Source organism: Micromesistius poutassou, assembly GCF_964030765.1.
Source record: "Micromesistius poutassou genome assembly, chromosome: 12".
Lineage (NCBI taxonomy): Eukaryota > Metazoa > Chordata > Actinopteri > Gadiformes > Gadidae > Micromesistius > Micromesistius poutassou.
The window spans coordinates 10,410,122-10,437,523 of NC_140282.1; the positions used below are offsets into that span (position 1 = coordinate 10,410,122).

The 27,402-nt window shown below is 48.3% G+C and overlaps 2 protein-coding genes across 2 annotated transcripts in view; one reads left to right on the forward strand and one right to left on the reverse strand.

Moving 5' to 3' along the window:
- The window catches only part of ly75 (lymphocyte antigen 75), a 26,959-nt gene extending 14,777 nt beyond the window's left edge, over positions 1–12,182 (forward strand). The window contains exons 18-35 of the mRNA XM_084475764.1: positions 72–241; positions 1,227–1,294; positions 1,468–1,544; positions 2,209–2,345; positions 2,636–2,744; positions 2,839–2,999; positions 3,592–3,721; positions 4,324–4,547; positions 5,099–5,261; positions 5,634–5,798; positions 6,339–6,461; positions 6,981–7,166; positions 7,708–7,931; positions 8,445–8,646; positions 9,059–9,220; positions 9,777–9,893; positions 10,184–10,366; positions 10,756–12,182. Of these exons, the coding sequence (XP_084331890.1) occupies positions 72–241; positions 1,227–1,294; positions 1,468–1,544; positions 2,209–2,345; positions 2,636–2,744; positions 2,839–2,999; positions 3,592–3,721; positions 4,324–4,547; positions 5,099–5,261; positions 5,634–5,798; positions 6,339–6,461; positions 6,981–7,166; positions 7,708–7,931; positions 8,445–8,646; positions 9,059–9,220; positions 9,777–9,893; positions 10,184–10,366; positions 10,756–10,931 (2,777 nt within the window). The 3' untranslated portion in view covers positions 10,932–12,182. The remainder of the gene's footprint in view (positions 1–71; positions 242–1,226; positions 1,295–1,467; positions 1,545–2,208; positions 2,346–2,635; positions 2,745–2,838; positions 3,000–3,591; positions 3,722–4,323; positions 4,548–5,098; positions 5,262–5,633; positions 5,799–6,338; positions 6,462–6,980; positions 7,167–7,707; positions 7,932–8,444; positions 8,647–9,058; positions 9,221–9,776; positions 9,894–10,183; positions 10,367–10,755) is intronic.
- Positions 12,183–14,152: 1,970 nt separating this feature from the next.
- marchf7 (membrane-associated ring finger (C3HC4) 7) lies at positions 14,153–26,003 on the reverse strand. Its single transcript, XM_084476088.1, has 11 exons — positions 25,929–26,003; positions 23,231–23,429; positions 21,428–21,580; positions 20,598–20,778; positions 20,023–20,235; positions 18,650–19,895; positions 17,449–17,618; positions 17,158–17,261; positions 16,495–16,596; positions 15,838–15,886; positions 14,153–15,073 (listed from the first exon to the last, which is right to left on the reverse strand). The coding sequence occupies exons 2-11, from the start codon at positions 23,414–23,416 to the stop codon at positions 14,919–14,921; spliced, it is 2,559 nt and encodes an 852-aa protein (XP_084332214.1). The 5' UTR covers positions 23,417–23,429; positions 25,929–26,003; the 3' UTR covers positions 14,153–14,918.
- Between the last annotated feature and the right edge of the window lie 1,399 nt (positions 26,004–27,402).

Here is a 27,402-nt window from a genome sequence, read left to right on the forward strand (position 1 = left end):
ATAATAGTCATGATAGATGTATTGCCCCGTTGTCTGACGCCCGTCCTCCTGTGCTGCCCGTGTCCTCTTAGGCGGGCACCACGAGACGTCCATCTTCGTGGACGGCGGGGAGTACTGGTTCATCAACGACGTCCAGCTGTCCTTCGAGGAGGCCAGCCTGTTCTGCAGCATGAACGGCAGCCGGCTGGCGGCGCCACTGAGCTTCACCGCCGCCAGGAAGATCCACGAGCACCTGCCCCAGGTACCGTGATGTGGCGTCAGGCCGGGCGGTGGTGGGCAATCACAGGCGCCTCCAGGGGTTAGATAGTGTCTGCTAAATGACTAGAGTAAATAGTCGTAGATGTTGTATGTGTTGTGTTTTTCAGGGTGTGGAACTAGCTGTGATCTATGTGGCTGTAGAGCAGGGGGGAAAGGGGCGGGACTTAACATAGGGTCGGATATATAGGAAGTATTAATTAAGCAATATCACACGAGAGGGAGTGCTGTTGTACTGTATATCAGCACGGCTGTGATTCGGTCGTAGGCACGAGGCCGCAGGCCGAGTGCCGCAGATAATCACACCGTGCTGATATACAGTACAACAGCACGACCTCGAGTGTGATATTGCTTTTATACAACAGTGCTACGAGCACATTTTATTAGTTAACAGTAATAAGAAACAAGAGATTATGATTTGTTTGTTTAGTAATCATTTATTCGGCTCCGCCAACAAAAATAGTTCCGCAACTGAAGGGAGACTAGGCTGTTGCCAGGCAACACATATACAGTACATAAACATTCCTAGACACAAACTCGCTACTCTGTGTCCTCCGAGTCTGATGATGACCATTCATAGTTCAAATCAAATGTTATTTTTGGAAATATGTCCATCTTTACCGTGCAAAGTTTGCCACAATCTAAGATAGGCTATTTAACAGCTGATGTAACGTTAGCTAATAACGGTTATTAGAACGCCCGTACAGCGGAGTGATTATGTCTGTGAAAAGTCCCAGTGCTGTTATACTGTATATCAGCACTATGGAATGTCTCGTTGTCCAATCAAATTGCTCGGTTGGGACCGGTCGGAACTAACTGTTGTATAATATGTATTATTGTATGATATGATAAGGTATCGATATGTAGTATTGTGTGTATATATATATATATATATATATTGTGTTAATATGTTTTATTGCATGATATGAAAAGGTATTAATATGTATTATTGTATATGTTGTTTTCCACAGATATCCACCTCTCCCAAGCAGAGCTGGTGGGTGGACATGAAGCAGCCTGGACACTACTTCCCCATGACGTAAGACACACACACACACACACACACACACACACACACACACACACACACACACACACACACACACACACACACACACACACACACACACACACACACACACACACACACACACACACACAATGATTTCTGTTGTTTTCTGTGGCTTTGTTGTGTGTGTGTGTGTGAGGCAGGTTCAGCCAGATGCATTACTACCACTCTCTGTTCCTGGGAAGATGCACGTCGCTGAGTGAAGAGAACCTCTTCCCTGGTCAGTACAACACAACACAACACAGAACAGTATAACACAACACAGAACAGTACAACACAGAACAACACAACACAGAAGAACATAGAACAGTATAACACAACACAGAACAGTACAACACAACACAACACAGAACAGTACAACACAACACAACACAGAACAGTACAACACAACACAACACAACACAACACAACACAACACAACACAACACAACACAGAACAGTACAACACAACACAACACAGAACAGTACAACACAACACAACACAGAACAGTACAACACAGAACAGTACAACACAACACAGTACAGTACAACAAAGTACTGTACAACTCAGTACAGCACAAAACAGTACAGCTCAACACAATACAACACAGCTAAACACAGTACAGTACAAACACAACACAGTACAGTACAGCTCAACACAACACTGTACAGTAGAACACAGTACAGTACGGCTCAACACAACACAGTACAACACAACATGCTTTACAACTTTATTAATCCCCCGTAGGGTTGTTGAGTACACAGTACACTACAGTGCAACACAGTAAACACAGTACAGTACACCACAACATAACATAACACAACACAGCACAACCCTGGTCAGGAGCATACAATGACACGCATACTGTCCCTCCCTCCCTCCCTCCCTCCCTCCCTCCCTCCAGAGTACGACTACAGTTGTTCGCACAAGCTGTCCTTCGTGTGCGAGCGACACAACGTCACCTCTGTGGAGCGGAACCCTCTAGAACCCAACCCAGGTGGCTTCTCATGTGAGAAGAACTCCCTGGCCTTCAGAGACAAGGTAGGACCCCTGACCCCTCCCGTCCTCCCCACAGGTCAACTAACAGACTTCAGTCTGTGATGAACTGTAGCTTCTCACTGGTTGACAAAAGTCACTTTTAGAAATACAATATAAATATGAAATATTATTTAATAGTTGTATTATATTTGATCATGTGCGTAAAAAGGTCCATACATTACATACAAAAAAAGCTATTATGTGACGGACAAAGACCAACTTTTATATTTCATGCATATGAATTAATATTTAGTTTAATACCTGTTTATTTGTATGTCTGTTTGCCTCTATAGTGCTTCACAATCATGAAGCCCAGCGAGCGTGTTGCGTTCAAGTCCGCCAACGACGTCTGCAAGTCCCTCCGGGGGACTCTGGTCACGGTGGCCGACCAGGTGGAGCAAGGTGGGACGACGCCCCTCAACAAGCCCAAACTAATCAAACAGGAGATCCACGGTAACGATGTTAACTCATTCAACCCTTGGTGCTGTGTGCTCAGACTTCATCACCACGCTGTTACCTGACCTGGCGGAGATGCAGAAGATCTGGATCGGCCTGAAGCTGCGCTCCACCTACAGGAAGTGGGTGGACGACACGCCGGCCGGCTTCCAGAACTTCAACCCCCTGCTCCACGGCATGCTCAGACCCATGAGGGTCAACGTGAGTCTCTCCGCCCACCTCTTCCACACACACACACACACACACACACACACACACACACACACACACACACACACACACACACACACACACACACACACACACACACACACACACACACACACACACACACACACACACAGGGTGCAGCGAATACTTTGGTTCATCTGTTCGGAGTAACAATACGATACGCATCAAATACAAGTACAAACGGTTGGCCCAATGTCCCTCCAGGGGTAGAGGTTCTTCTAAGGCTGTAAGCACTCACAATGTCATTGAATAAAAGCATCCACCGAATGGTGTGTGTATTGAATGACGCGTTTACGCCGGTATGCTGCTTACTCCGAGAGAGAGAAATGGCAAGGACAACGACTAGTTAAATTCTGTGAGTGGGTGTGAGAAAACAAATGAAGAATTCAAATAATGCTCCGCAGCTTGGTTTGCTAGACTCACAATGTGTGTGCGTGCGTGCGTGCGTGCGTGCGTGTGTGTTCAGAGGGCCACGGCGGCTATGCCGTGTGTGTGTGTGTGTGTGTGTGTGTGTGTGTAACCATGGTAATTTTCTCCTGTGTGTGTGTGTGTGTGTGTGCAGAGCATGAACCCAGACAGCATGGAGCTGTGTGTGTTCATGATCAACCAGCCCAGCTCTGAGGTGATGGGCACCTGGGACTACAGCAACTGCGGGGAGGAACAGTACACGGCCCTCTGCCAGCACTACACCGGTGAGAGAGACACGCACACGCGCACACCCGCACGCACACACACGCACTATATTCAGGTCAATCAAGTTAAATGACTTAAGGTGGATTTATACTACTCCGTTAAGTGCTGTACGTAGACACGGAGAGCCCTCTCCGTCGACGGAGAGCCTGTCCGAGACACCCTCTCCGTAGCTCTACGTGCACATTCCAATATCTTTGAACTATCCGTCGAGGCAACGGAGACGGACGGAGACGGCAAGGGCTGTGATTGGTCCTCTAACAAAATCATTTCCGGAATCACTTTTCCCGGTTTGACTTTGCACCTTATTTACTTTGTACATTGTTTACTTTGCACATTAAGGACCAATAAAACACCAACTAAGATTTGAAAAGCTTTGGAAGTTTATTTTCAACACTATTTACATGGTTAGTAGTCAGCATATAATCCACCCCGACATCCCGACGGAGAACTGCGAATGCTCGAGGGGTCTCCGTAGTTACGGAGTCGGATTACGGATACGGAGTAGTATACTTTCACCTTAACTAGCTGTTAAATGCCTCACTGCTAACTAAGTAGGTGTTCCGTATCTTAGTCTCTCTCCCTCCTCTCTCTCTCCCTCCAGATAAGCCTGAGGAGCCGGCGGCGCCGACGGAGGTCCTCCACCTCAACAACAACCACACTGTGCAGCTGCTGCTGGGGAACCTGACGTGGTTCGAGGCGGTGGCGCGCTGCCGGGCCCAGGACATGGACCTGGTCAGCGTGGGGGACGTCTCCCTGCAGGCCTCGCTCACCGTGCTTGTCAGCCGGGCTCGCACGCCCATGTGGATCGGGCTGTTCAGTGACGACGTGAGTCCGATCCATCGGTCGTCGTTAGTCAAAGGAAAACCAAACCCACACATGCATTGTGAACAAAACCACACACGCATTGTGAACAAAACCACACACGCATTGTGAACAAAACCACACACACATTGTGAACAAAACCACACACACATTGTGAACAAAACCACACACGCATTGTGAACAAAACCACACACACATTGTGAACAAAACCACACACACATTGTGTTGTTTCTGATGTGTACGTGACTTATTTCAGATGAAACAGGAAATAGTGGGTTACATCGTAGTGGTATGGGTTGATCCTCATCCAGTCTGTGACCTGAATGCACAACGTTTTGAATGCAAAGCGTAGGATTAGTAGTCAATAAGTAAGTGGTAAGTTAAGACTTACCTTTTACTGGCTGTTATAGGTTACCTGTTAATGTCAATCAAGCGCTCTGGCCACACCCTCTCATTGTAGCGAGTAGGAACAGAAACAGACGTTAGTGAAGAGGCCTTTTATCAACGACCTCCCCTTTTTAAAAGCTTCTCCCTCCCTGGCTCCATGTGTTCAGAACGGGGTCCACTACCGCTGGACGGACCACAGCCACACGGTGTTCAGCCGCTGGTCCCCAGAGGCCTCCAGCGGCTCCTGCGTCTACCAGGGCACGGACGGCTTCTGGAAGGCCACCGAGTGTGAGGAGACTCTAGGGGGCGCCATCTGCCACAAGCCCCACGGTAAGGCCAGGGCTGGTTCTACACACAGACACACAGACCACGGATAGTCACAGACACACACAGACACACAATCACACTCACAGTGTCACAGACACACACACACACACTCACAGTCACACACTCTCAGAGTCACAGACTCACACACAGTCACAGACACAGACACACACACACACACACACACACACACACGCAGTCACAGACACCCACATGCAGTCACAGACACACACACACACGCACACACACACACACACACACACACACACACACACACACACACACACACACACACACACACACACACACACACACACACACACACACACACACACACACACACACACTCTTTTTCTGAAGCTCTGTCTTGTGTCTCAGAGGAAGCGGTGATCAAGTCAGAGGACCCGGTGGTGAAGTGCCCTCACACCATCAACGGGCCCAACTGGCTGCCGTTCGGGACCAACTGCTACTCCTTCCAGCTGGTGGCGTCGCGCTGGGACCAGTTCGACAAGGGCTTCCCCCAGGACACCTGCAGGGACCTCTGTGAGAACACCTCGCCACGCTGTACCGCTGACATGAGCCTGTAGGGCACAACACCGCCTCCAGATTGTTGTTTCACTTACCTGAAAGAAAATGCATTTTAAAACGAGACTTGGGATAGGTATCACTTCAGACGTCTCTATTTTTTCTTTTTTATAAAGATAATCGATATCATTTATAGAATACTGTTGATTTGTTGCACAGAGGTGAGGAAATGCACTGGAAATGTCTTACCCTAGTGATGCACAAATAATTACGGGAGAAAGACGTTGGTTTGTTCGACAATTAATAATATATCTATATATATATAATGTATCATTTTCCATTTAGTGGACTTATGCAGGTAAATGTCCTTGAGGATCAGGTAGGGGTGAGGGCAACTTAGTTTAGGCTGTGGACACAACCTTTTGGCTGGCTGTCAAGCGTCCACTATTTCTGATGTCTGCTGACAGTTGGATCTGTTTGATGGATGGTTGTGCTGTCAGAGGGGGAGACGAATGAGTGAGGAACGCCGAATGAGGTCATTGTTTCACTGCATTACAGACAACAACTCCAACATCCTGACCATCCGGAGCGCCGAGGAGAACGAGTTTGTCCGCCTGCAGCTGGTCCCGTTCAAGAACCTGGTGCAGTTCGTGTGGCTGGGTCTCATCAAGGACACCTCTGGTGGGTGATCGGGACACACACGTAAACCCACAGGAACGGACATACACACTTATAAATGGATATGATGATGTGGTAACACACTAGGAGACCGACCTCAGGTTCTCTCTACGATCGGCGATTTATTAATTCAAGGGCTCTACATTTACATTTAGGGCTTTTATCCAAAGCGACTTACAACCATTCATACAGATTCACACACAACGTCAACCATGCAAGGCAACAGCCAGCTCATCAGTTATGGTTATGTGTCTTGCTCAGGGCTACCTCCACACTCTAGTCATTGGTTTGGTCTCAACCACCCACACATTGTGGTGTTTCTGAAGTGAACCAAACCACACGCCACATCGTGGTGCATCTGAATTGAGCCAAACCACACACATATTGAGGTGTTTCTGATGTGAACAAACCATACACATTGTGTTGTTTCTGAGGTGAACCAGACCACACACACATTGAGCCAAACCACACACACATGGTGTTGTCCCTGAAGTGAACCAAAGCACGGTGTTCTTCCTGTAGATAACCAGATGAAGTGGTACGAGGGCACCAACGTGCAGTTCTCCAACTGGCGCTACGGCCGGCCGGACGTGGAGGAGGAGTTCATGGCCGGGCTGAACAAGGACGGAGTCTGGGAGCTGATCACCAACAAGAACTACTTCTCCCCCTTCAGGCAGCGGAGCATCGTGGCCTGCAAGCTGGACAACGGTCAGTCGTAATCAACGGAGCCATGATGATCTTTACAAAGTATAGTTTTGACTCCAGCATACATCTAGGTGGACACGCCCACTTGTGATGTCACTCAAGCACAATGGCTCATCACACTCCCACACCAGACCTGGTGGGATATATCACCCCTTTTAAAAGCCTCTCCCAAAGTATACTTACCTTCCAATAGTTTTTTTCCAAAGTCTTCTTTGTACACACAAACCATTTGGGGCTGATTTGTGATTTTAAGTTTTAAGTTGGATTCAGGGTTAGGGTTTGGTTTTAGGATTTTGTTTAAAAGAGACTAATACACGGTCCCAAGACATACAGAAATACAATACAATATATAAAATACAATTTTAAAAAGAAAAATATGGAAAGAACTACAAAAAAAACACACATTTGAGTAGTATAAATAAAACACAAAGTCAATAACAATAGGGACCTTGCCAGTTTTGGCTCGGTCCCTAATAACGGCACTTCATCAAAACTCCTGAGCTGACAGTCAACCCCTGGTGCTGCGTGCTCCTCCTCTCCGCAGAGCCCAAGGAGAAGTACAACCAGACGTTCCAGAGCCTGCAGGAGTACGGCAGCCTCTCCTTCCAGGTGCTCACCCACAAGCTCACCTGGCACCAGGCGCTGGAGGAGTGCGCCCAGCGCGGCGGACACCTGGCCAGTATCCATGACAACCAGCACCACATGCACGTGGAGCTCATCGCCCGCACGGACGGCTTCCCGCTCTGGATCGGCCTGTCCAATCAGGATGTGAGGAGAAGCTCAAACCACACAGATGTGTAACCGATGCGTGAGATCCAGTGGGTGTACACGCACGCTAAGGGTTATCGGCTGGTACCTTAAGATATTACAACATTTTTGAGTGCAGATATCGCAATTCTGCAATCTCCTGAATATTGTGATGATGATTACAATATTCTTCTGAGTATATTGTCGGGGTTCAGCTTCTAAGAGTCCGGCTGTGTTTGGCATAAATGAACGTGGCCAAGCAGTACAGCATGTAATCGATGGGAAATGAGTATACGCAAATACACTATAGCGCCCTCTGCAGGACGAACATTCATTCAAAATAGTTTTTTTCCCGAAATCATGACAATGATTTCTCGCATCTCTAAGAAATATACTGAATAGAGTAAGCATTTCATCGTACTGAATAGAGACAGAACTATGTACAAACACACCAATTTCTAGCCCGGTTTTAACAGCAGAGCACCATTTTGCTGACCATTTATTTGTCTGTCCCACTTCTGTTTCGTTTGGCAGTCGAGTAACCTGGTCTACGAGTGGTCGGACGGAACTAACTACGACTACCGTGCGACCATCAAGGACTCTCAGAAGAGCGCGCAGAAGTCCCAGGCCGGCTGCGTCTACATCAGTCCATCTGGAGGGTGGATGAGAGAGGACTGCAACACTATGGTGGAAGGAGCACTCTGCTACACCACCAACACCACCACCCCCACCCAGAGTAAGACCCCACACCCAGCATCAGGAAACACTGTTCACTGTTCACATAGGACTACAATTTGGCAGTTCCCAGACAAGGTTTTTAACAAAAACTACAACTCCCAGCCTGAGGATTTTCTGCTAGAATAGGACTACAACTCGCAGTAGCAAGACTATTTACTAACATGACTACAACTCCAAGAATCCTGATTACTTTCTTAGAATATGAACTACAAGCATTCTATTATATACTACTACAACTCCCAGTATCTAGACACTGGTTTTACATGACTAGAACTCTCAGTATCCAGACATTGGTTTTACATGACTACAACTCCCAATATCAAGACTGTGTGTTTAATAAACTCCCAGCGTTCCACATACTTCCAAGACTCACACCGTTTCAATGTGACTGTTCCCTTTCTGTGAACCAGGGGCCAAGCTAAAGACACCTGCGGTGGCTAACCAATGCCCGCTAACTGGCTCTACGTCCAACTGGGTAGAGTTCAAAGACCACTGCTACGCCTTCGACATGACCATCTACAACTCCAGCGTGTACAACATGCCTGATGCCCTGAGTGTCTGTGTGAGCCTGGGTGAGAACGTGCTACTCCACCTTATGTTTGCATATCTATAGTGTGCACGGCGGTTGACCAATGCTTCTATTAACTATTCAGTTGTACACGGGACACTTTTCTGCCAAGTGTCTTGCAGTGCATTGTTTTAGATGCATGTCATTAAGGAGCCTGTAGGGGTAAGGGCATCTTGCTCCGGGGACCTGTAGGCAGGCTGCAGAAATGAGGGTTCAAACCAAGTGCCTTTAACACCCTAACCACTAGAATACCCTGAAACAAGTAAAGGCACCCTAAAGCAAGATGTGTCCTAACCCCAACTTGTACGCATCCTAGAGCAAGATGCTCCCTAACCCCTACCTGTGGACCTCCTCGAGCAACATGTTCCCTAACCCCTAACTGTAGGCATCCTAGAACAATATTGAAGCGTCTGCTAATAACGATGATAAATAGGAGTCAAGTCAATACTCAATAGTCATTGTCAACAAACACAGTCATTGCTATCAGTGATCCGACTGTTATTCAGTGTCTGACATCTGATTTGTTTTCTTGTTCCTTTTCTTTCCTCCTTCTCGTGCAGGGGGTCACCTCCTCACCCTGACCTCCACGGAGGAGAACGACTTTGTGGCCTCCCAGGTCACTGAGGACCCCCTGATCACCAACCGGGTTTGGCTGGGCATGAACATGGACAAAAAGGGTAAACACCGGGCCCCTACGTCCGGGCCTCCTGGCCATCTCTACAGTTTCTAGTGGATTTGGTGTCCCACATGCACTCCATTGGTTGTGCCATCACATTGTGACACCGGTTTCCATGTCCTTTTCCCTCTTTTTCGTCACCTCTCCCTCCATCCCCCCTCCATCCCGCTCTTTCCATCCTGCCCCTCCCATTCTCCCTCTCCATCACTCCATCCCCCCTCTCTCCCTCCATCCTCCCTCTCTCCCTCCACTCTACCTCTCCCTCCCTCCCTCCCTCTCCCCCTCTACCAGGTGTGCCTGTGGACTGGGTGGACGACTCCCCCCTGGACTTCTCTAACTGGGGGACCGCCCACCCCCTGGTGGGGGGGGCCACAGGCCACCCCTGCGCCGTGCTGGACGTGGGGGACCAGGGCCGCTGGAGGAGGGTCAGCTGCTCCGACAGCCTCAGTCGCGTCGTCTGCAAGACCACAAAGCGTGAGTCGCGCTGTGGCGCAGAGTAGCTTAGCATTATGTGTGTGGCCAGTGGTCGCTTGCTGGTCGAGGCGCTAGCCTCGCTAGTTATACCCTTTGCTGGAGGACGAGGCTAGCATGTTAGCCTAGCTTAGCGTGTCTTGGTCGCGGTTCTTTGTGGTTTCCAAAGGGATGATAAGGCTAGCATGTTAGCCTAGTTTAGCATGTCTCGGTCGTGGTTCTTTGGGGTTTCCCAGGGAGGACGAGGCTAGCATGTTAGCCTAGCTTAGCATGTCTTGGTCACGGTTCTGTCTCGTTCCCCAGGGTGGACGATGCTAGCATGCTAACCTAGATTGTGAGCCTTGCGTGTCATGTGTAACGGTTCTACCCCCCCCCCCCCCCCCCTCCCTCAGGGTCTAGGGGCTCTCCGGTGGCCCTGGTGATGCTCCTGGTCATCCTGCTGGCCCTCACCGGGGTCATCGTGTTCCTGGTGTACAAGAAGAAGCGGGCGTACCTCACCTCCAGCGTGCGCTACAAGAGGAACTTCGACGAGGCGGACTCCACCAGCATCATCACGGAGGCCGAGTGAGGTGGGCGGGGCCAGCGGAACACGGACAAACACTGACGTGCCTGGGCCTGTCTGCATTTTACTATCTGTTTGCGAATGCAAATGCAGCGTCTGCCATTTTTATGTTCTTCTCGAGTGTCTTAACCTGACGCCAGGCCCCCTGAAACACTCCTTTAACAGCGTGCATACTGTGTGAGCTGTGTGGGGGAAAAAATGTTTCTTTTCTGTTGGGATTTGTTTTAAGATCGTAAGTACTTTAAGAAGTATTGATCTAAAATGGTTTTGTTGTGAAGGGGTTCCTGTTTTACCACTTTGTATCCCGTTGCAAGTCATTTATAGCTCGGCCCACGATTTAAATCGCAAGTGGCTTTGTTCCACCCCACCCCCCCGATGCATGATGGGTAGATCCCACTCGTAAATTAATCTTGTGAACACCTGGTGGTAAAACACGGGCCCTTTAAAATGTTCTGTTGCTTGTTGTTGTCCTGCTGAAGCGAGGTCAAGCCAGGGCTAGTTAGAATCAGAATCAAACCTTTTAAAGGGGACATTTGATTCTGAGGTGGATTTACCTGCTCTGCAAACGATGGCCAATGACTCCTCCTACTTATTGCGCTGCATTAGCCGAGTGTAAAAAGTTGACTCCATGCGTTGGTTGACGAGTTCTGACACATGCGGTCCAGATTTATTTTATGTATGTGTGTGGGGGTTCCTGGGTCCGGTCGGGTTGGGTTGGCTTATGGTTTACTAGATTATCAAGTGAGATTTATTTAAAAGTTGCGTCCTGTCGATTTTTATTCTTTCAGATAGATCACAGAAAGAATTCTGTGATCTGTTCTCTATTCTTTTCAGGTCTCCAGGATGGGATGAGGAACTATAATAGAGAACGTGGTTCAGGGGTTGTTCTTTACTGATTTACAGATGCCTTTTTGATACTAGAGGGATGCTCAGTGATCGGATCAAACCGAGGGATTTTAATACATTATTTGAGGGTTGTTTTGTAAGACATGCCTAAGCAATGTGGAGTATTGGGGTCTGTTGGTGGAATGTTTTTTTCTTTTTGTTCTGTGTGTAAATCAGCATTTGCTATGCACTTAAAACTACTGAGCGAGTATGCACTTTAATTAGCCTTTGAGCAATAATGTGGTCGATGTTTTAAGCACAATGAAGTTGTCGATTTTCTCTTTAAATACATTTTTAGAGAACCGTCCAATTGCACTCGTGTTCCCGTTAACTGCTTTGTAAATACCGATTTCTTTTTTTTTTAAATATATAAATATAAACATAACAACGAACCAAAGATGTTAAAACCTGCTCAACATTCATGGCGTTCCTTTTTAGTTGTTTTTTTTCCAAGGGATACTCAACTCACTCGCTAACAGCCTCAAACTCACCTTGGTTTTTATCTGATCCAGTTGTGTTTTCTACTAAACACCTCCTCTGCTCAATCCAGGTACAGTCTTGACTGCAGTCCAATAAAATGACATGCCTTTAACAATGCTGTCTTGGGCTCTTTAATTCACATTCTGCATGTATTGCAGTGTTATCCTGTGTTGGTTACTTAAAGTACTGTGTGTGAATGGTTTTGTGTGTAGTTTATTCAATGATCTGTTTGTTTTCCTGTTCTCGCAAGATGGCTACTTATTCTCTGAACTCTTAAAACTAACTGATTCTCAAAACACTAGACACGTTTACATGCACAGCTTAATTCGATTAAAGCCATCTCGACTATGCTCCTCAATTGGACAACTGCAATTGTCCGCGTATACATGGCGGTGAGTAAATCGATTCATTGGCCGAAGCGTGTCATGCCCCGGTACGATAGGTGGCGCTGTGCCCATTTCAACTAGTGGTAATAGAGCTAATAGACGCTCCATTGTTCCGACCTCTCGGTCGTATGCCGACTCCTCCGGCTGCTCTACCGGCGGGAGAGTCCGCATTTGACCGAGAGGAACAATGGAGCGTCGGAGAGATGATATGGACCCGAAGTGAACTGACAGCTGTCTGCTGAAACATCGCCTTCTCCTCCATGTCGCGTTTCAATCTGGACTTCAGAGAGTCAAAGCCAAACTTAATTTCCCCCGCCAATTCCTTTTTCCCCATGGGCGAGATAAACCCGACTAGGAGTCTTTACTTGTTGTGGAAGTACCAGAGAGTTGGAGAACACGACGCACTCTGTAAGATTCATAATATCAGAGAATACCCCGTCAGTTCAGCCGCGATGAATAAAGATCGTAGTTATTTTACAACCTCGTTGATGAGCAACATTTAGAAAAACATGTACTTTTAATTCAGCCTTGGGTTAAATCGAAGCGTAGTGTGTACTGAATGCATGTTGATGATGATACACTCCTTATAGGGGGTAACATTGGCACGACACCGACTTCCTCCATCTGCGCCAGCTTTTTAAATAAATCGCTGACCCGAAGTGAGTTGACAGCTGTCTACTGAAAACATCTTTCTCCCACCGGAGCAGCCCCTCCGCCGCCCGTCCATACGGCATTCCCTGCAGCGGCGCAATGAATGAATAAAGATCGTAAACACTTCGGGAGAAAACAACATTTATTTTTGACAGATGTGCCCGAAGTTACTACTTTACTACCTTGTTGATGACCCACATTTAGAAAAACACGACTAAGGTGTATACATGCATTTTAGTAATCCAATCATAGTTGGACCAAGCCAATAAGTCGACTTTCTTGAATGTCATGTAAACGCACTGACTATCTTGAAACTAACATACTAAAATTAAGCCACGTTCTCTGCTTTGAAGTTTGTCATTTCATAACGTCGAGCAGAACTTAAAATGGGTATTTACATTGCAACACTATTTTGCCAGTTGCCTTTCCACATTGACGTGTTAACTTGTATTTATACATAACCTTTACATAAGGTCAATTGCCAGTTAGAGCTTGAGCTCTATAGGTTACAGGTAAACATGCAGATTTGACAACTTCATTGCAAACCGCTTTGCCCTGCACAAAGCAACCCAAGAAATATCCATGATGCTTAAATAGTTTGTGCTGTATTACGGCAAATAAAATAATTATAATAATTGTTCGCCTTTGCAAGAGATGTACGTTTTGCTGGTTTGGTATAAGGTTTTGTTAGTGCATATTGCCTCAGCAATCAAACAAATGACTGCATGTATTTTGTGTTTTACATACCAAGTTGACCAAGTAACAAGTTGAGTTCAAATGACACGTGCACTTTATATCGGAAATAACATGCACAAAAAACAGAACTGTTTACATTAGTCTTTATTGCAAAAATGAAATCGGGAAAACTACTTTTATATACACAAAGCCACCTCATAAGCAAAATAAAAAAAGACCACTTGACAAGATACAGGAGGAACAGAAGTCTTGCAGTGACGTGTTTCCCTGGAGCATCTTTCAGCCACGCACCAATTGGGCCCCATCGCAAAGGAGTCACATGGGGCAAAATGCTTTGGGGAAGGGGGCGGTGGGCTAAGAGATAATTGCTTGCCAGCATGTATGACCCTTCTTTAAAAGGTTGTCTCAGATCAAAGCCCACAAACTAGTAAATCCACCCAGGCATGCATCATCGGTGCATCATCAAGCCCAGCAATTGCAATGATAGACAGACATGGCAGGGTCTGTCTGAATCCAGCTTCCTTTAAAGCACTCTTGGTTGAACATTTCTTAAAGCATTTTTTTTTTCCCAAAAACATCCAAACATCTCAAAGAACCACCTGAAATTACAGTTTTAAGTATTTGAAATTCAAGTCTACCAATCCAACTGCAGCAACAGCACCACCTCTGGTGAAAACAGGCTACTGCAATACTTTCCAATTGACATCATAAATTGTCAGGCGACATCCCAAACTCATTTGAGCAGATTAACAACAGCCATGTGTGGGTGTGTGTGTTGTGTGTGTTCCTTCCCATTCATGCGTTCAGGCGACCTCAACAACGATAGCTGTGGAAACATCTGGGTCATCCACACGCCGTCGCCATGCTGTGTTTCCACCGCAACCGCATCCGGCCGTCAGTACTCCTCGTCCAGCTGCTCCTCCTCCTCATCATCTTCCTCCAGATCGGAGAAGTCGATAGAGGGCCTGTTGTCAAGGACCGATGCCACGCCCACCTCTCTGTCATCCTCATCTTCGTCCTCGTCCTCATCCTCTGTCTCCCCGTGTGGGCCTGGAAGAGAGCAGGCAGAGGTGATGCCTCGGGCCAACAACAGCACTGCTGCAGACTCATGTTACAGTGGGAGTGGACACGGTTAGCAGGGCCGCTGTGGTCACTACAGCACCTTATTATGCAAGCAGCTATGTTGGTTAGTTGGGGGGGGGGGGGGACCTTTTGAAATCCTCGGGGTGGGGAAATGAAAATGTAGGACTTGAGGCTTTTCATGGTTTCCAAAGAGTCTAGAAGGTTTTCCAGAACACTGACCCCTACTGGCGTGATGTGAGCTAAAACATCCATAGCCTGCATGGCCGTGTGAGCCACACTGGAGGAGCAAACTTATTTTATATACCAAAGTGGTTCCATGGAGGGGAAGATACCGCACAGGCCGCTGAACCACCCAGCGAGCTGTGGCTGGTTCTGGACTGATTAAGGGAAAGTGTCCCTAAGCTATCCAACGGTTTCTGGGCGTTTGCTTGCACTAGTTTAAATTGAAGTGGTTAATGAAGAGGTGTGTTTTGTTATTTTACTACTGCCGCCATGTCTCCCAATTATGAATACCTTGTGTTCCTCCATTAACGTTATCTAACAGACTTACCCTTACACTGGGGCAAGCTTTAAACAAAGCACGTTTTCATTTTTGTAAAACATAAAAAAAAAAATAAAAATAAAAAAAAAACATCTGTACACTTTGGACATGCCAAGAATTGGGCTAAATTACGGCGCAGTTACGGTTATTAAAAAGTGTATTTTGCTTGCATCTTTTATTTTTTCCATACTTTCAAGACTGTCCATGTGTTCGTGAAGAGATCTCGCCAGGTTGAAGAACTGAGCGAGAGAAGGGGGAAGAGTTTGAATCACAACACAGTTCATAACATCAGTGAACACACAGTGCTTCCTAGGGAGGCTCAGCTTTAGTCTGCCATCAGCTGTGTTGTACTTTCAACATTCATATAAATACATTTATGCAGCGTTTGTAAAACCCAAGGCCAGCAACTAGCGTTTCCTAGTCCCTTATTTCCCACATGGGATTAATCAAAATTTGTGTGCGTGTCTTTCTGTTGAGAGAGTGTGTGTGTGTGTGTGTGTGTGTGTGTGTGTGTGTGTGTGTGTGTGTGTGTGTGTGTGTGTGTGTGTGTGTGTGTGTGTGTGTGTGTGTGTGTCTTTCTGTTGAGTGAGTGAGTGAGTGAGTGAGTGAGTGAGTGAGTGAGTGTGTGTGAGTGAGTGAGTGTGCGTGTGAGGAAGTGTGTGATTGAGTGAGTGAGTGACGTGTGTGTGAGTGAGTCAGGGTGCGTGCGAGTGAGTGATGCGTGCGTGATGAGCGAGTGACTGAGGGTGTGTTTGAGGGAGTGAATAAGTGAGTGAGTGAGTGATGTGTGCGTGATTGAGCGAGTGACTGAGGGTGTGTTTGAGGGAGTGAGTGAGTGAGTGCTCACCCCAGCTTGGTTGGCCGCCCCCAGCACGTCAGAGAACCGTTGCTCACACAGGTGCAGCAGCACCACCAGATAGAGGCCGCTGCTGACAAACTCGTACTCCGACTGGGAAGAGAGAGACCAGGCGGTTACCTCCCACGCCCTTGGAGCGCACCACTCTCCAGGTATATATACCGGCTCTGGGTGGGCGTCGATCCAGCAGTCCTACTCTGTCGGAGCAGAACCTCTGGTGGGAGACGGCACAGGGCCTGGGCTGGAAACCAGGACTGCAAGGGGTGCAGTAACACCTTGTTTCCTGTTTCGCTAGGGAGCTATTCTACGGAGGAAAACTCATTTGTGCGAGTGGATGTAGCTATCAGGAGGGGATTTTAAAAAAGGTCCCATGACATGCCACCAGGTGTGAGTGTGATTAGCCGTTACACGCCGTTTTGAAAATCTGTTGAAAGTCTGTTATGACATCACAGGTGTATTGCTACACTGTCCAGTATACACAGCGTTGATTTGTAACCTCGGTACAGTTTACTACTGCTGGCAGAGTTTGTTTGCCGTTAATAACCAGATTACAGATTCCTCCTCCAGCCCCACCATGAGTTCCAAACTTCCTGTCATGACGTCGAGGCTGACAGGGGTGACCGTTACAACCCGGTCATGCAAGGGAGGGCGTACCTGTACGTGTGTCCGGTACAGCTCGCTGACGTCAAAGTTGTCGATGTTCAGGTGCAGCTTCTCTTTGCACAGTTCACACATGGTGATGGCGTCCAGACTGGTGCCTGGAGGAGAGCAACATGTCAATAACAGCCCTTTGTATACAGCGCATGCCAAACGCTGACACGCTTGTTCCCATGGTGACGTTTGTGCATCAGATTAGGGATGATTAAGTGTTGGTATACAATTTGAGAGGGTTAAGAACTGGTCAAGTTTCGGTATAACGGTAAGAGGGTTTGGGGCTCGACGTACCAGAGCTGATCTTGGAGCGCAGCCACTTCTTGATGCACTCCTGGTGGACGAACTGCAGGCTGCCGGTGCAGTGGCAGGGCTGGATGAGGGGGTTGGCCGGGGAGTCCTCCCCCATCTGGCAGATACGACACAAGTCTCCCTCGTCCTCATCAGAGTCCTCCAGCATCAGGCTGCCGCCGGGAAGAACACAGCGACAACAACACCTTTAGTGGGCGGCATGTGGCTCAGGAGGGAGAGCGGGTCGGCTGGTAACCGGAAGGTTGCTGGTTCGAACCCCGGCTCCTCCTAGCCGAGTGTCGAGGTGTCAAGCGAGCAAGACACCTCACCCTATGCATCACCACGCAAGGCAACAGCCAGTTCCTGACGTACTGGCTGTTGCCTTGCGTGGTTGAGACCGCCGTCGGTGTGTGAATTGTGTGTGTGAATGGGTGAATGCAATATTGTAAAGCGCTTTCAGTGGCCGCTGGCTAGAAAAGTGCTTTCTAAATGCAGTCCATTTAGTCTGGCCGGCTGCTGCTAAAGCAACGCGATGAGCTGAGAGTCAGGAGCGCTACGCGTTGCCCTGGTTCGGTCTAAGATGGAGAGAAGCGGACGGCTAAAAATACAAGTGTGATCACACTGGCGGCTGCACGCCATCGCCTTGTCGGGAAGGGGTAAGCAACCTGTCAATCACTTGATCACATGACCAGTCGTCATGGAAACCCAAACTCGCTTTCCGAGTCAGTGAGACGACGAGCAGGACCCAAAATGGATGCCAGATTTTTTTCGAATGTAGATTGGATGAACTTAATTCCATTCGAGTCAACGAGACCCCATGTGAAGAGAACCTGCTTCAAGACGCTATCGGACATGTGGGTGTGAACACAACACGTCACATGACCTCAGTTGGTCTCCTACTGTAGAAGTAATGCACAGAAAGCATCTTATATTAGCATTAAAGGGCTCACGTCCCAGATATTTGCTACAGTCTGGGTAGGCTGGTAGACTGATCTATCGAGCGTACATCTAGGTGGACACGCCTACTTGTGATCACTATGAAAGTGTGTGGTCACTATGAAAATCATTCCTTCCCTGTGCCAAACGGCTTGTACCAGCGCATCACAACCACACCTGGTGGCATGACATGAGCCCTTTAAGTAGCATAGCAGTGTAGTGCGGCCACACCAGGGAGCGAGTGAGGGAGTGTCGGTGCGGCCCAAACCTTTCCTGGATCTTGCGGAGCCTCTCGGGGTCTCTGGAGAGGTCAGGCCTGGCCTCCGGAGCCTTCCCCTGGCCCTCCGCCTGGTACCGGGGGTCCACGCCCGCCACGATGTCCCGGTACGCCGACACCGCCGTCGGCGTGCCGGTCAGGGCGGTCCCTCGCTCTCTGCACACGCTCCTGAGCGGTCGGACCAGGATGACGCCCCCGGGGCCCGCGGCGCCCGAGGCCCCCGCCGCGTCCTCCTCCTCCTCCTCCTCGTCCTCTTCCTCCTCCTCGTCCTCTTCCTCCTCCTCGTCCTCCTCATCCCGGCTCACGGAGGGCCAGCGCAGCGCCTGGCGCAGGATGTCGTAGCCGTCCTGTGTGACCGACCGCCGCGCCCTCAGCGGGGAGTACAGCCAGGAGGAGGAGGAGGAGGAAGAGGAGGCAGAGGAGGCGGCGGCGGCGGCAGAGGAGGAGCCCGTCCCCCCGGCCCCGGCGCTGCTGCCGGCCTGGCGGGGGGTCTCCTGGATGGGGGTCAGGTCTTGGCGCCGACGCCGCAGGAAGGCAAACGCCTGCACCGTGTCCACGTCCCGCGGCTCGGGCTCCGCCCCGCCGGAGCCCGCCACCTCCGAGGAGGACGGCGGAGGAGGAGGAGGAGCGGCGGAGGCGGAGTCGGGCGTGGGACGGGGGCGAGGCACAGTGGGAGGGGGGCTACTGGAGGAGGAGGATGATGAAGAGGAGGAAGTGGAGGAGGAGGAGGAGGAGGAGTCCCGCCCGGAGCGACGGGAGAAGAGGCGGTAGAAGAGGCTCCGGTTGGAGAGGCGGCCGTCTGCCTCGGCGGGACGCTGGGCGGGCGTCGGGGACGGGGAGGAGGGGGGCGTGGGGGGAGGGGGAGGGGAAGGAGAAGGAGCGGGAGGAGGGGTGGGGTCGGAGCGCCTGCCGTGACGGATGGCGCTCTGCCAGGTGGAGGCCGGGGTGGAGGCGGAGGTGGAGGAGACACGCGGAGCGGGGGGAGAGGGGAACACCGTCGCCTCCTGGTGGGACGGGCGCAGGCTGGCGGAGGTGCGGAGGGAGCGCGTGGGCGTCTGGGACTGGTAGGAGGAGGAGGTGGTGGAGGAGGAGGCGGAGGGGAGGCGAGAGCGGCCCAGAGAGCTCTCCCGGGCCATCGAGGAGGAGGAGGAGGAGGAGGAGGTGGTAGAAGGGGAGTAGAGGGTCTCCTTGGGCCGTGCTCCCTGGGCGTAGGAGGAGGTCAGCCGGTCTGTCGAGTCTGGAGGAGAGAGGGGGCGACCAGTGGGTTAGCTACAACACAGATCTACTGACGTGTGTTGGCGTGTGTAGACGTGTGTGTGCGTGTGCGTGTGTGTAGACGTGTGTGTGCGTGCGTGCGTCCCTACATAGCGAGGAGGAGGTGGTGCTGGTCGGTACAGAGCTGCGCACTCTGCACTCCGTCAGGTCGGACCGGAGCTCCGCCCTCCTCTCCGCGCCCCACCGGGCCGACACGTAGCTGGGAGAGGAAGACCACGACGAGGAGGAGGAGGTGGATGAAGATCTGGAGGAGGAGAGCCCGGCGGAGCGCCGCAGAGCCGCGTCCGACCAGTCACTAGAATCTGGGAGGGGGACAGGACACGGGGTGTTGGGTTTGTGTGAACAGAATTCTAATCCTACGAGGCAAGAGTCCTGAAGTCTGAATTCAAAATAAACGTTCCGTATGCTTCGAAAGATAACCCATTCGTGTGACCGTCCCAAGCCATGGCGGCGCTGCCACAATTATCTGCAGTTAAAGCGGAAATAACATTTCTGCCGTCAGTCCGTTTTTTTTAAAGCATTAGTCATTACCATTTATCATTGTCGTTACAATAATATGAATTCCCCATCATCCACCCACAGCAGTACTAGAGCTACCACCACCACCACCTTGTGCCGAGCAGGAGATGGTGCAGTGTTATGATAGCATTCTGGTTAAGGCTACCTGTCAGCCTGCTGCTGGAGTACAGGGAGCTGGGGGTGGTGGAGGAGCCCAGGCTCGTCCTGGGATACGCCGCGCTGCTGCTGCTGCCACCGCCGCCGCTGTAGGACAGCTTGGCCCGCTTGGACTCCCCGTCGTCAGAGGCCAGGAGGCCGGAGTACGAGCCCAGCCGCCGCTCCGAGCTCTGGGGAGGCAGGGAGCACCAGGTCAGGCTTCAGCCTTTAGTCAACGAGCAGACACGTCTATACAAAGAGTGGTGAGGTTTAGATACGTCAATATATACGATATGTCTTTGAGGAGCAGGTAGGGGTCAGGGTCGCGCCGGGCCCTAATAGGATATTATCGTATATATTCTTTAAACCATATTGTATCATCATGAAATAAAGATACAGGCTTATTGTGATGCCCAGTTTTATTGTATAAATAAATTGAAGATATCCTTCAAAAAAAGCAGCCTTGAGGCTGCGGGTCAAATATACCCACCACCGCCTGATGATACCTACCGAGTTATATATAATAATGTACATTAAGAATTTAATATTGGGTTTTTAAATTAAAGTAGTTAATTTAATAAAATGTTTAGTAGCAGTAGTAGTAATATGAATATTGCATGTTTTGTGAATTCACCACCGTACATTTGATGATAGTAGCTGCTCCTACACAACAGTGTAGTATCAGGCAACAGTAGTGTCTCCTGCTGCCTCCGTTCCCACATTCCCAAAGCTTGTTTACCGTTCAAATGACCCCCAACCATAGTGACCCTGCCTGTTAACACTGTCTCCCCTCATGCCAGGCTGTGTATCTCCTCCCCCGCCCCCCCAGAGGCAGCGTACCAGCTTGTCCTGGCTGAGGAGCGTGGAGCTGGCCCAGGGTCTCTCGTACGACGAGGTGGAGGAGCTCAGGGACGAGGGGACCTTCCAGCTGGGGGCCCGGCTGGAGGAGGTCCCCCCACCATACTCTCTGCTGGAGCTCAGGTACCGCGAGCCCTCACACACACACACACACACACACATTATTCAGACGGCTGAGGTGAGCTTGGATCATTAAAAATGGGGGAAAGTGTGATCAAGATACTATTCACCTGTACTGTACCACTGTCAGATCAAGACAACATATTCACTTGTACGGTCAAGTCAAGACACTATTTTTACTTACACCACTGGCAGATACATCAAGATAGCATATTCACATCCAACACCAATTTCCAGCATTGCGTACTTTTTACAGTTTTTTTTTTTCCAATTTACACAGTGAAGATCTGAGTCTGAGAAAGTCTGTAATTATAATATTGCATTAACACCAACCAAACACTTCAATATAATTGTACTAGCCTCGTGTTCTGAAGCCTTTAGCAACTCTGAGAGTTGTTTTTAGAAACTAGGTCACACACACTTTTTTTTTTTTTGGCAACTCCAATTCTGATTGTCCTCTGCCTCGCACGCAAGTCGCTCTGGATAAAACTGTGCTGCCAAACTAACAGAGTAGGAGTACAAGCTACAGTAAGACTTTGCATGTTGCAGGTCTTTATTGCATCGCAAACCCATCAACCTACACTGGTGGGGGGGGGTACACAGAGACCGGACTCCTCTGGAAAGATCTGGAACCAGGGAGGAGGACACACACACACACACACACACACACACACACACACACACACACACACACACACACACACACACACACACACACACACACACACACACACACACACACACACACACACACACACACACACACACACACACACACACACACACACACACTATAATAAGCTTTCCTAAAGTGTTGCTGGGGCACCATCGAGTAGTGGGGGGGGGGGGGGGGACTGGGTTGTGGGGGGGTCTCTGGAATGTTCTGACTGGAAGCTGAAACCGATGCTGGCGTCTAACGAGTTAAACGGGATGCAGAGCCCTTCATCACCATTACGGCCAAACGGGGCCGCAAGGACACAATTAACACATTAACCCCCGGGAACAAGCAAGGACAAACAGCACAGAGTCCTGGAGAGAGAGCACAGTAGACAGAGCCCCACTTCCTGCTTCTAGGGGCCGTTAGGAGCCATGTCCTCTTTGGGCAGGCATGAAATGGCAGCAACATTTAGAAAAGTTACACTTTTGCAATTTATCACAAATGGGATACTAAAATGGGGGCAGACATCAAACGATGATAAATTGATGATGCATTTATCAATGAATAATTTATAAGGCACGGGCTATGAGAGCAGTGAGTTGCTTTTTAACCAACAAGGAGTTCTAAAAGTTTGTCATTGCTGTAGAACCCTTAAAAATGTCTATAAAAAAAGGCGATAAAAGACCGCTTCAAAAAGGAAGAATGACCCGCTCTGAAGCGTTCTTCCTTCCTCAAAGGAAAAACCGAGCTCCATCTTGACCCCATTCTGCGTCTGCCCCTTCAGAATAACACCAGCCAAGGCTGGGGAATCGGCAATCTTTTGTTTTAGTTGGAGTGAACGATGAACCATGCTGTCGAACAAAAAGGTTTCCCAACCTGGTTTCCATTTAAAAAGGAGACATGCAGGATTCTTTAAGATGAGATGTACATTATAATCCCGGACTGTGAATTCAGGAAGGCGGCAGCCTTCAACAGAGTCTATAAGGCCGACCCTTCTCAGGCCTTACCTTGAGGTCCGGTTCTGGTTTGAGCGGTGTGGTGGAGCGAGGGAAGCGGTCACTGCTCAGCAACCTCTCTCTCCCATACAGCCTGCTGGAGCTCAGCGAGGAAGAGGAGGGCGAGTAGGAGGAAGGGGTGGTGTAGGACGAGCGGGAGCTCGACACGAAGGGGAGTCGGCCGGACTTGGAATCCATAGCGACTGCTCAGCTGGAGGAGAAACACAGGGAGGACCACATGTTAAAGAGTCAGTACAAAGAGAGGACTGCACTAATCTGTGAGATTGCTACCATCTAGTGGTTAAACCCCAGTGATTATGAGTTGTTGCACTACTTGGAGATTAGAGATCCAAGATATGTTTTTGGGTTGGCGGTTTTAAAATGACAACATTAATCGCAGAGTTTGGTCTCGTTTTAACCTGTGTGTACAGTGCAGACTGAATCATCCACCAAGGAGGGAAGACCTTTGTTCTTCATGTTGACACATGCATCACAGAGCAGCGAGAGTCCTGCTTGTCACCATTACATGGAATTTCAACATGGGGATTGCAACAAGCATGCCAAAACAACAACATTGCGTGGGTTTGGCATGGTTTTTCATGTTGACGAAACACAGATAAAGAGCATGTGGCGCTCTCTGCCAAATCAACACGAAGAAACATCTAGAACTTCCAGATCACAGTGGCATAAGCACCGAGAGGGGGCTACTAAAAATATCTCTGTTTGCTGAGCCAGCCCGGGGTGTCTGTGTGCTGGCCGTCATCAGCCTGAGCCTTCGCCTGCCTCTGGGACGATGAACTGACGTGACATTTACAACACACCCGCAGCAGCCAACAGAGTAGGTCTTCCTGCTCTGAGCTGCTTAGAGACACGCAGATGGTGCTATAGGACTACCAGTAGTAGGAATACTCTGGTGGCATAGACCACCAGTAGAAAGACTAATGATCTAGGACAGCCAGTGCTTCACAATGAAAGACTAAGGATCACCAATCAAAAAAGCCCCTAGTGCTGTAAGACCACCAATACTGTAGAAAGACTGTTGCTCGATGACCACAACATAATAAATACTATATTCTATAGGACAACCTGTAGCAGACCATTCTACAGCACCACACCATTAGAGGGACTTTATACTCCAAGGGATCAGTTCTCCAGAACCACCAGTTGCAAGACTAGGAGCAAACCTCGCAAGCCAAGTATCCTACTTTGTATCACAGCGCCCTGGTCTCTGGTACCAAGACCAAGTATATGCTGCATATAGTAATGTCTGAAGTGGAGACACATGTTCAATGCACTTTAAAAAAAAAAAAAGGGGGGGGGGCGGGGGTGCAATGACATCTGCACTTGCAGAGCAGGAATAGGGAAATGTCAGCAAAGGTTTGTATTGTTATTAACTCGTAAAATAACCGGTCTTCAGCCTGTAAGGTGGCTTTCGGTGCAGTTCAGGGAGTTGTGTGCTAGGTCGGATCTCTGTAAGCAAATAGGCCTTCACCCTGAACCATGCCAGGGGCCCTCCTGGCTTCTGAGGCGCATTCTCAGTGACACAGCACACCCCACGAACCAAACAGACCCTCCCCCAATATAAAAATAATCAGAAAAAATAAATCCTGAAATGTGACATTAGTAGCCCATTGCTAAATATATAATCAGTAATAAAACAGCTAAACAAATACTCATACAAGCGAAGACCGATCAATAGCGTATTAGCCAGCCCCACTGGTTGGATCGTCTTTATACGCAGTTAAAAAACAGTCAACAACAACAACGCATGCTGGGGGTCTCATCCTTGTCTGGTTGAAAGAAATGTTTTGCAAATGGACTTGACCTCAAGATGTACACACGTAGAATATTGTGCCAATCATGCAAATTATTCTGAACTGGTGGATATGATTTTGGTGTGAAGGCAACTTGGCAGATGTGGTTCTGAAAATGCAGAACTGCAGCTCGAGTCACTGTCTGCAAGGATCTTATGTATAAATAGTTTCCAAAAGCAACATTACCCAGCAAGTATGGGCACGTATAGGTTTCTGTACGTCAGTAAACTATGTATATAAAGCATCCGAAAGCAACATTACCCCAGTAAGGGCCCGTACAGGTCACTCTATGTCGGTAACCTGTGTATATAAAGCATCCAAAAGCCACATTATACACCCGAACCACAACGCAAAAGGAGCCATCGGCCGCAGCAAGAACATTACAAGATCCCAGTTCATAACACAAAAACAGTATAGGTTAGGTGTCGTTGGTCTGCTGTGACCAAACAAGGAGACGGGGGGTGACTGCACATGTTGTTTATTAGAGAGGAGACACCGAAATAACATACGCGGTGGTGGTTGGTGGTTGCACAAGGAAATTAAACAACGTCCTCATGCCAGCATGCACAATACAACACCTCACGTATCAAAACGTATCGAGGCTGTCATCCACGGCACGGGAACACAAAGACTGTTGCGATCAAGTGAAGATGAAAGGATTTTTTTTTAATAAGCTTAATTATTAAGACACGTCTAGCGACTGTTGTCGCCCCTCGACGTGTGTAGACAAACGTTGAAATAATAACACTATGCTCCGAGGAGCCACGGAGGCCTCGACCTAATGTCTCCACATGAGGTCGACGGATCCCGCCCCGCCCGCCTACATCCATCCTTGTGTTTTCTCCGGGTGTCGAGGAACGTGAAACGGGTTATGAGTGGTCTCTACGCCCGCTTACCTTTCGGTTATTTCAGTGTCCGTCGCAGCGCTAATGGCGCTGCTGTATGTGTGTGTGTGTTGTCAGAGAAGGTCATGTGATTTATAACGTAGAATCCCCCATGACCCGGATCAAGACCAAGTGGGCGGGGCGTCCGGGAGCGTCACGTGATTTGTAACGTCGAATGAAAATGGCCGGATTGTGGCCGCGTTCGAGTCGTATCTAAATTGCCGTAATTGCTAGCTTCCGATTTGTAAGTCCGTTTAAAGGCCAATGAGTTCGCTCGAGCCTCGATGCAACGTGTTATAAACAATAATGCCGCTTAGAGTGACATAGAGCACACTAAAATGCAAAATGGTCACCTCACTTCAACTGAAGCCCGTCGTTGTTCAATGTAATAATTTTCTTTGCACTGTTTGCACAGATAGCGATAGAAAAATGTAAGACATTTGAAGAGGAGTCTTAATCTCCAGCATCTCCTAATATTCACACTGGCATGCACTTAAATGTCAAATCTTTCACACATTTTTTTATTAATCAGAATTATATTTGTTATCAAATACTTTCCTCCGATGTCTTCCATCCCATATGACGTGAGCGCAGCACAGGGGTCCAGCCGATAGGCTCAAAAGTACACTGGGCGGTATCTTTCTCCATAACCAACCAATCATGTCCCGTTCGCATTGTGACGGACCGGTGCCTAACCCTACAAATACTTTAGTAGTGGTAGTCGTGAAATAGTTTAGTTAATTTTTGGATGAAAAAAATGACAGATTTCTTCCACTTATTATTATAATTCCCATTCTCATTATAATAACGAGAAGCATCTAAAAAAGCAGCTTATTATGATTATGAAGTAGTATTATTAATATTATAAATAGTATTATTATTATGCCGATATAATAAGCCTATCAAGCTACAATGTTCAGCCTTCCTTAATCAGATATAACATACCATATTGTTTATCGATGTGTAAAAAGAATAATACGTTTACAATGCATATCCATAATCTGTGCATAAGATAAAAAACGTCAACAGTTTTTTTTTATCTCCATAATCGTCCATAATCTGTGCATAAGATAAAAAACGTCAACGTCAATAGATAAAAAACGTCAAACGTCAATAGATTAAAAACGTCAATAGTCTATTTCAAATGATCAGGTCGCCTCCTAGTATCTAATTAGTAATAAGTAATAATTAATATTAATAACATACTATAATATCAGTGCACAGTTGTATTGAATATTTTAAGTCACAGTTTAAATAAGGCAGTTATAAACGTGATATGAAGAGGAATTAATAATCTGTTATGAAGATAAAATAATGTACAGAATAGCTCCTAACACACAGTTACAAACCATAATGAATGAACATCATTGTACAATTGAAATGTGAATTAGTGTAAATAATGTCCTTGTATGCAAGATTGAATGATGATAATTAATGCAGATTAATATTGATTGTGGTTTTGTAATGTTGATAATAATGTTGAAAA

Bases quoted from the DNA above. Each gene is read 5' to 3' on its own strand.
- marchf7 (XM_084476088.1), bottom strand. From the start codon at position 23,416: ATGGATTCCAAGTCCGGCCGACTCCCCTTCGTGTCGAGCTCCCGCTCG. The intron at 21,581-23,230 runs GTAAGGCCTGAG...TGTGTGTGTGAG, and splicing joins AACCAGAACCGGACCTCAAG to GGCTCGCGGTACCTGAGCTC. The intron at 17,262-17,448 runs GTACGTCGAGCC...GCTCTCCTCCAG, and splicing joins GCGCTCCAAGATCAGCTCTG to GCACCAGTCTGGACGCCATC.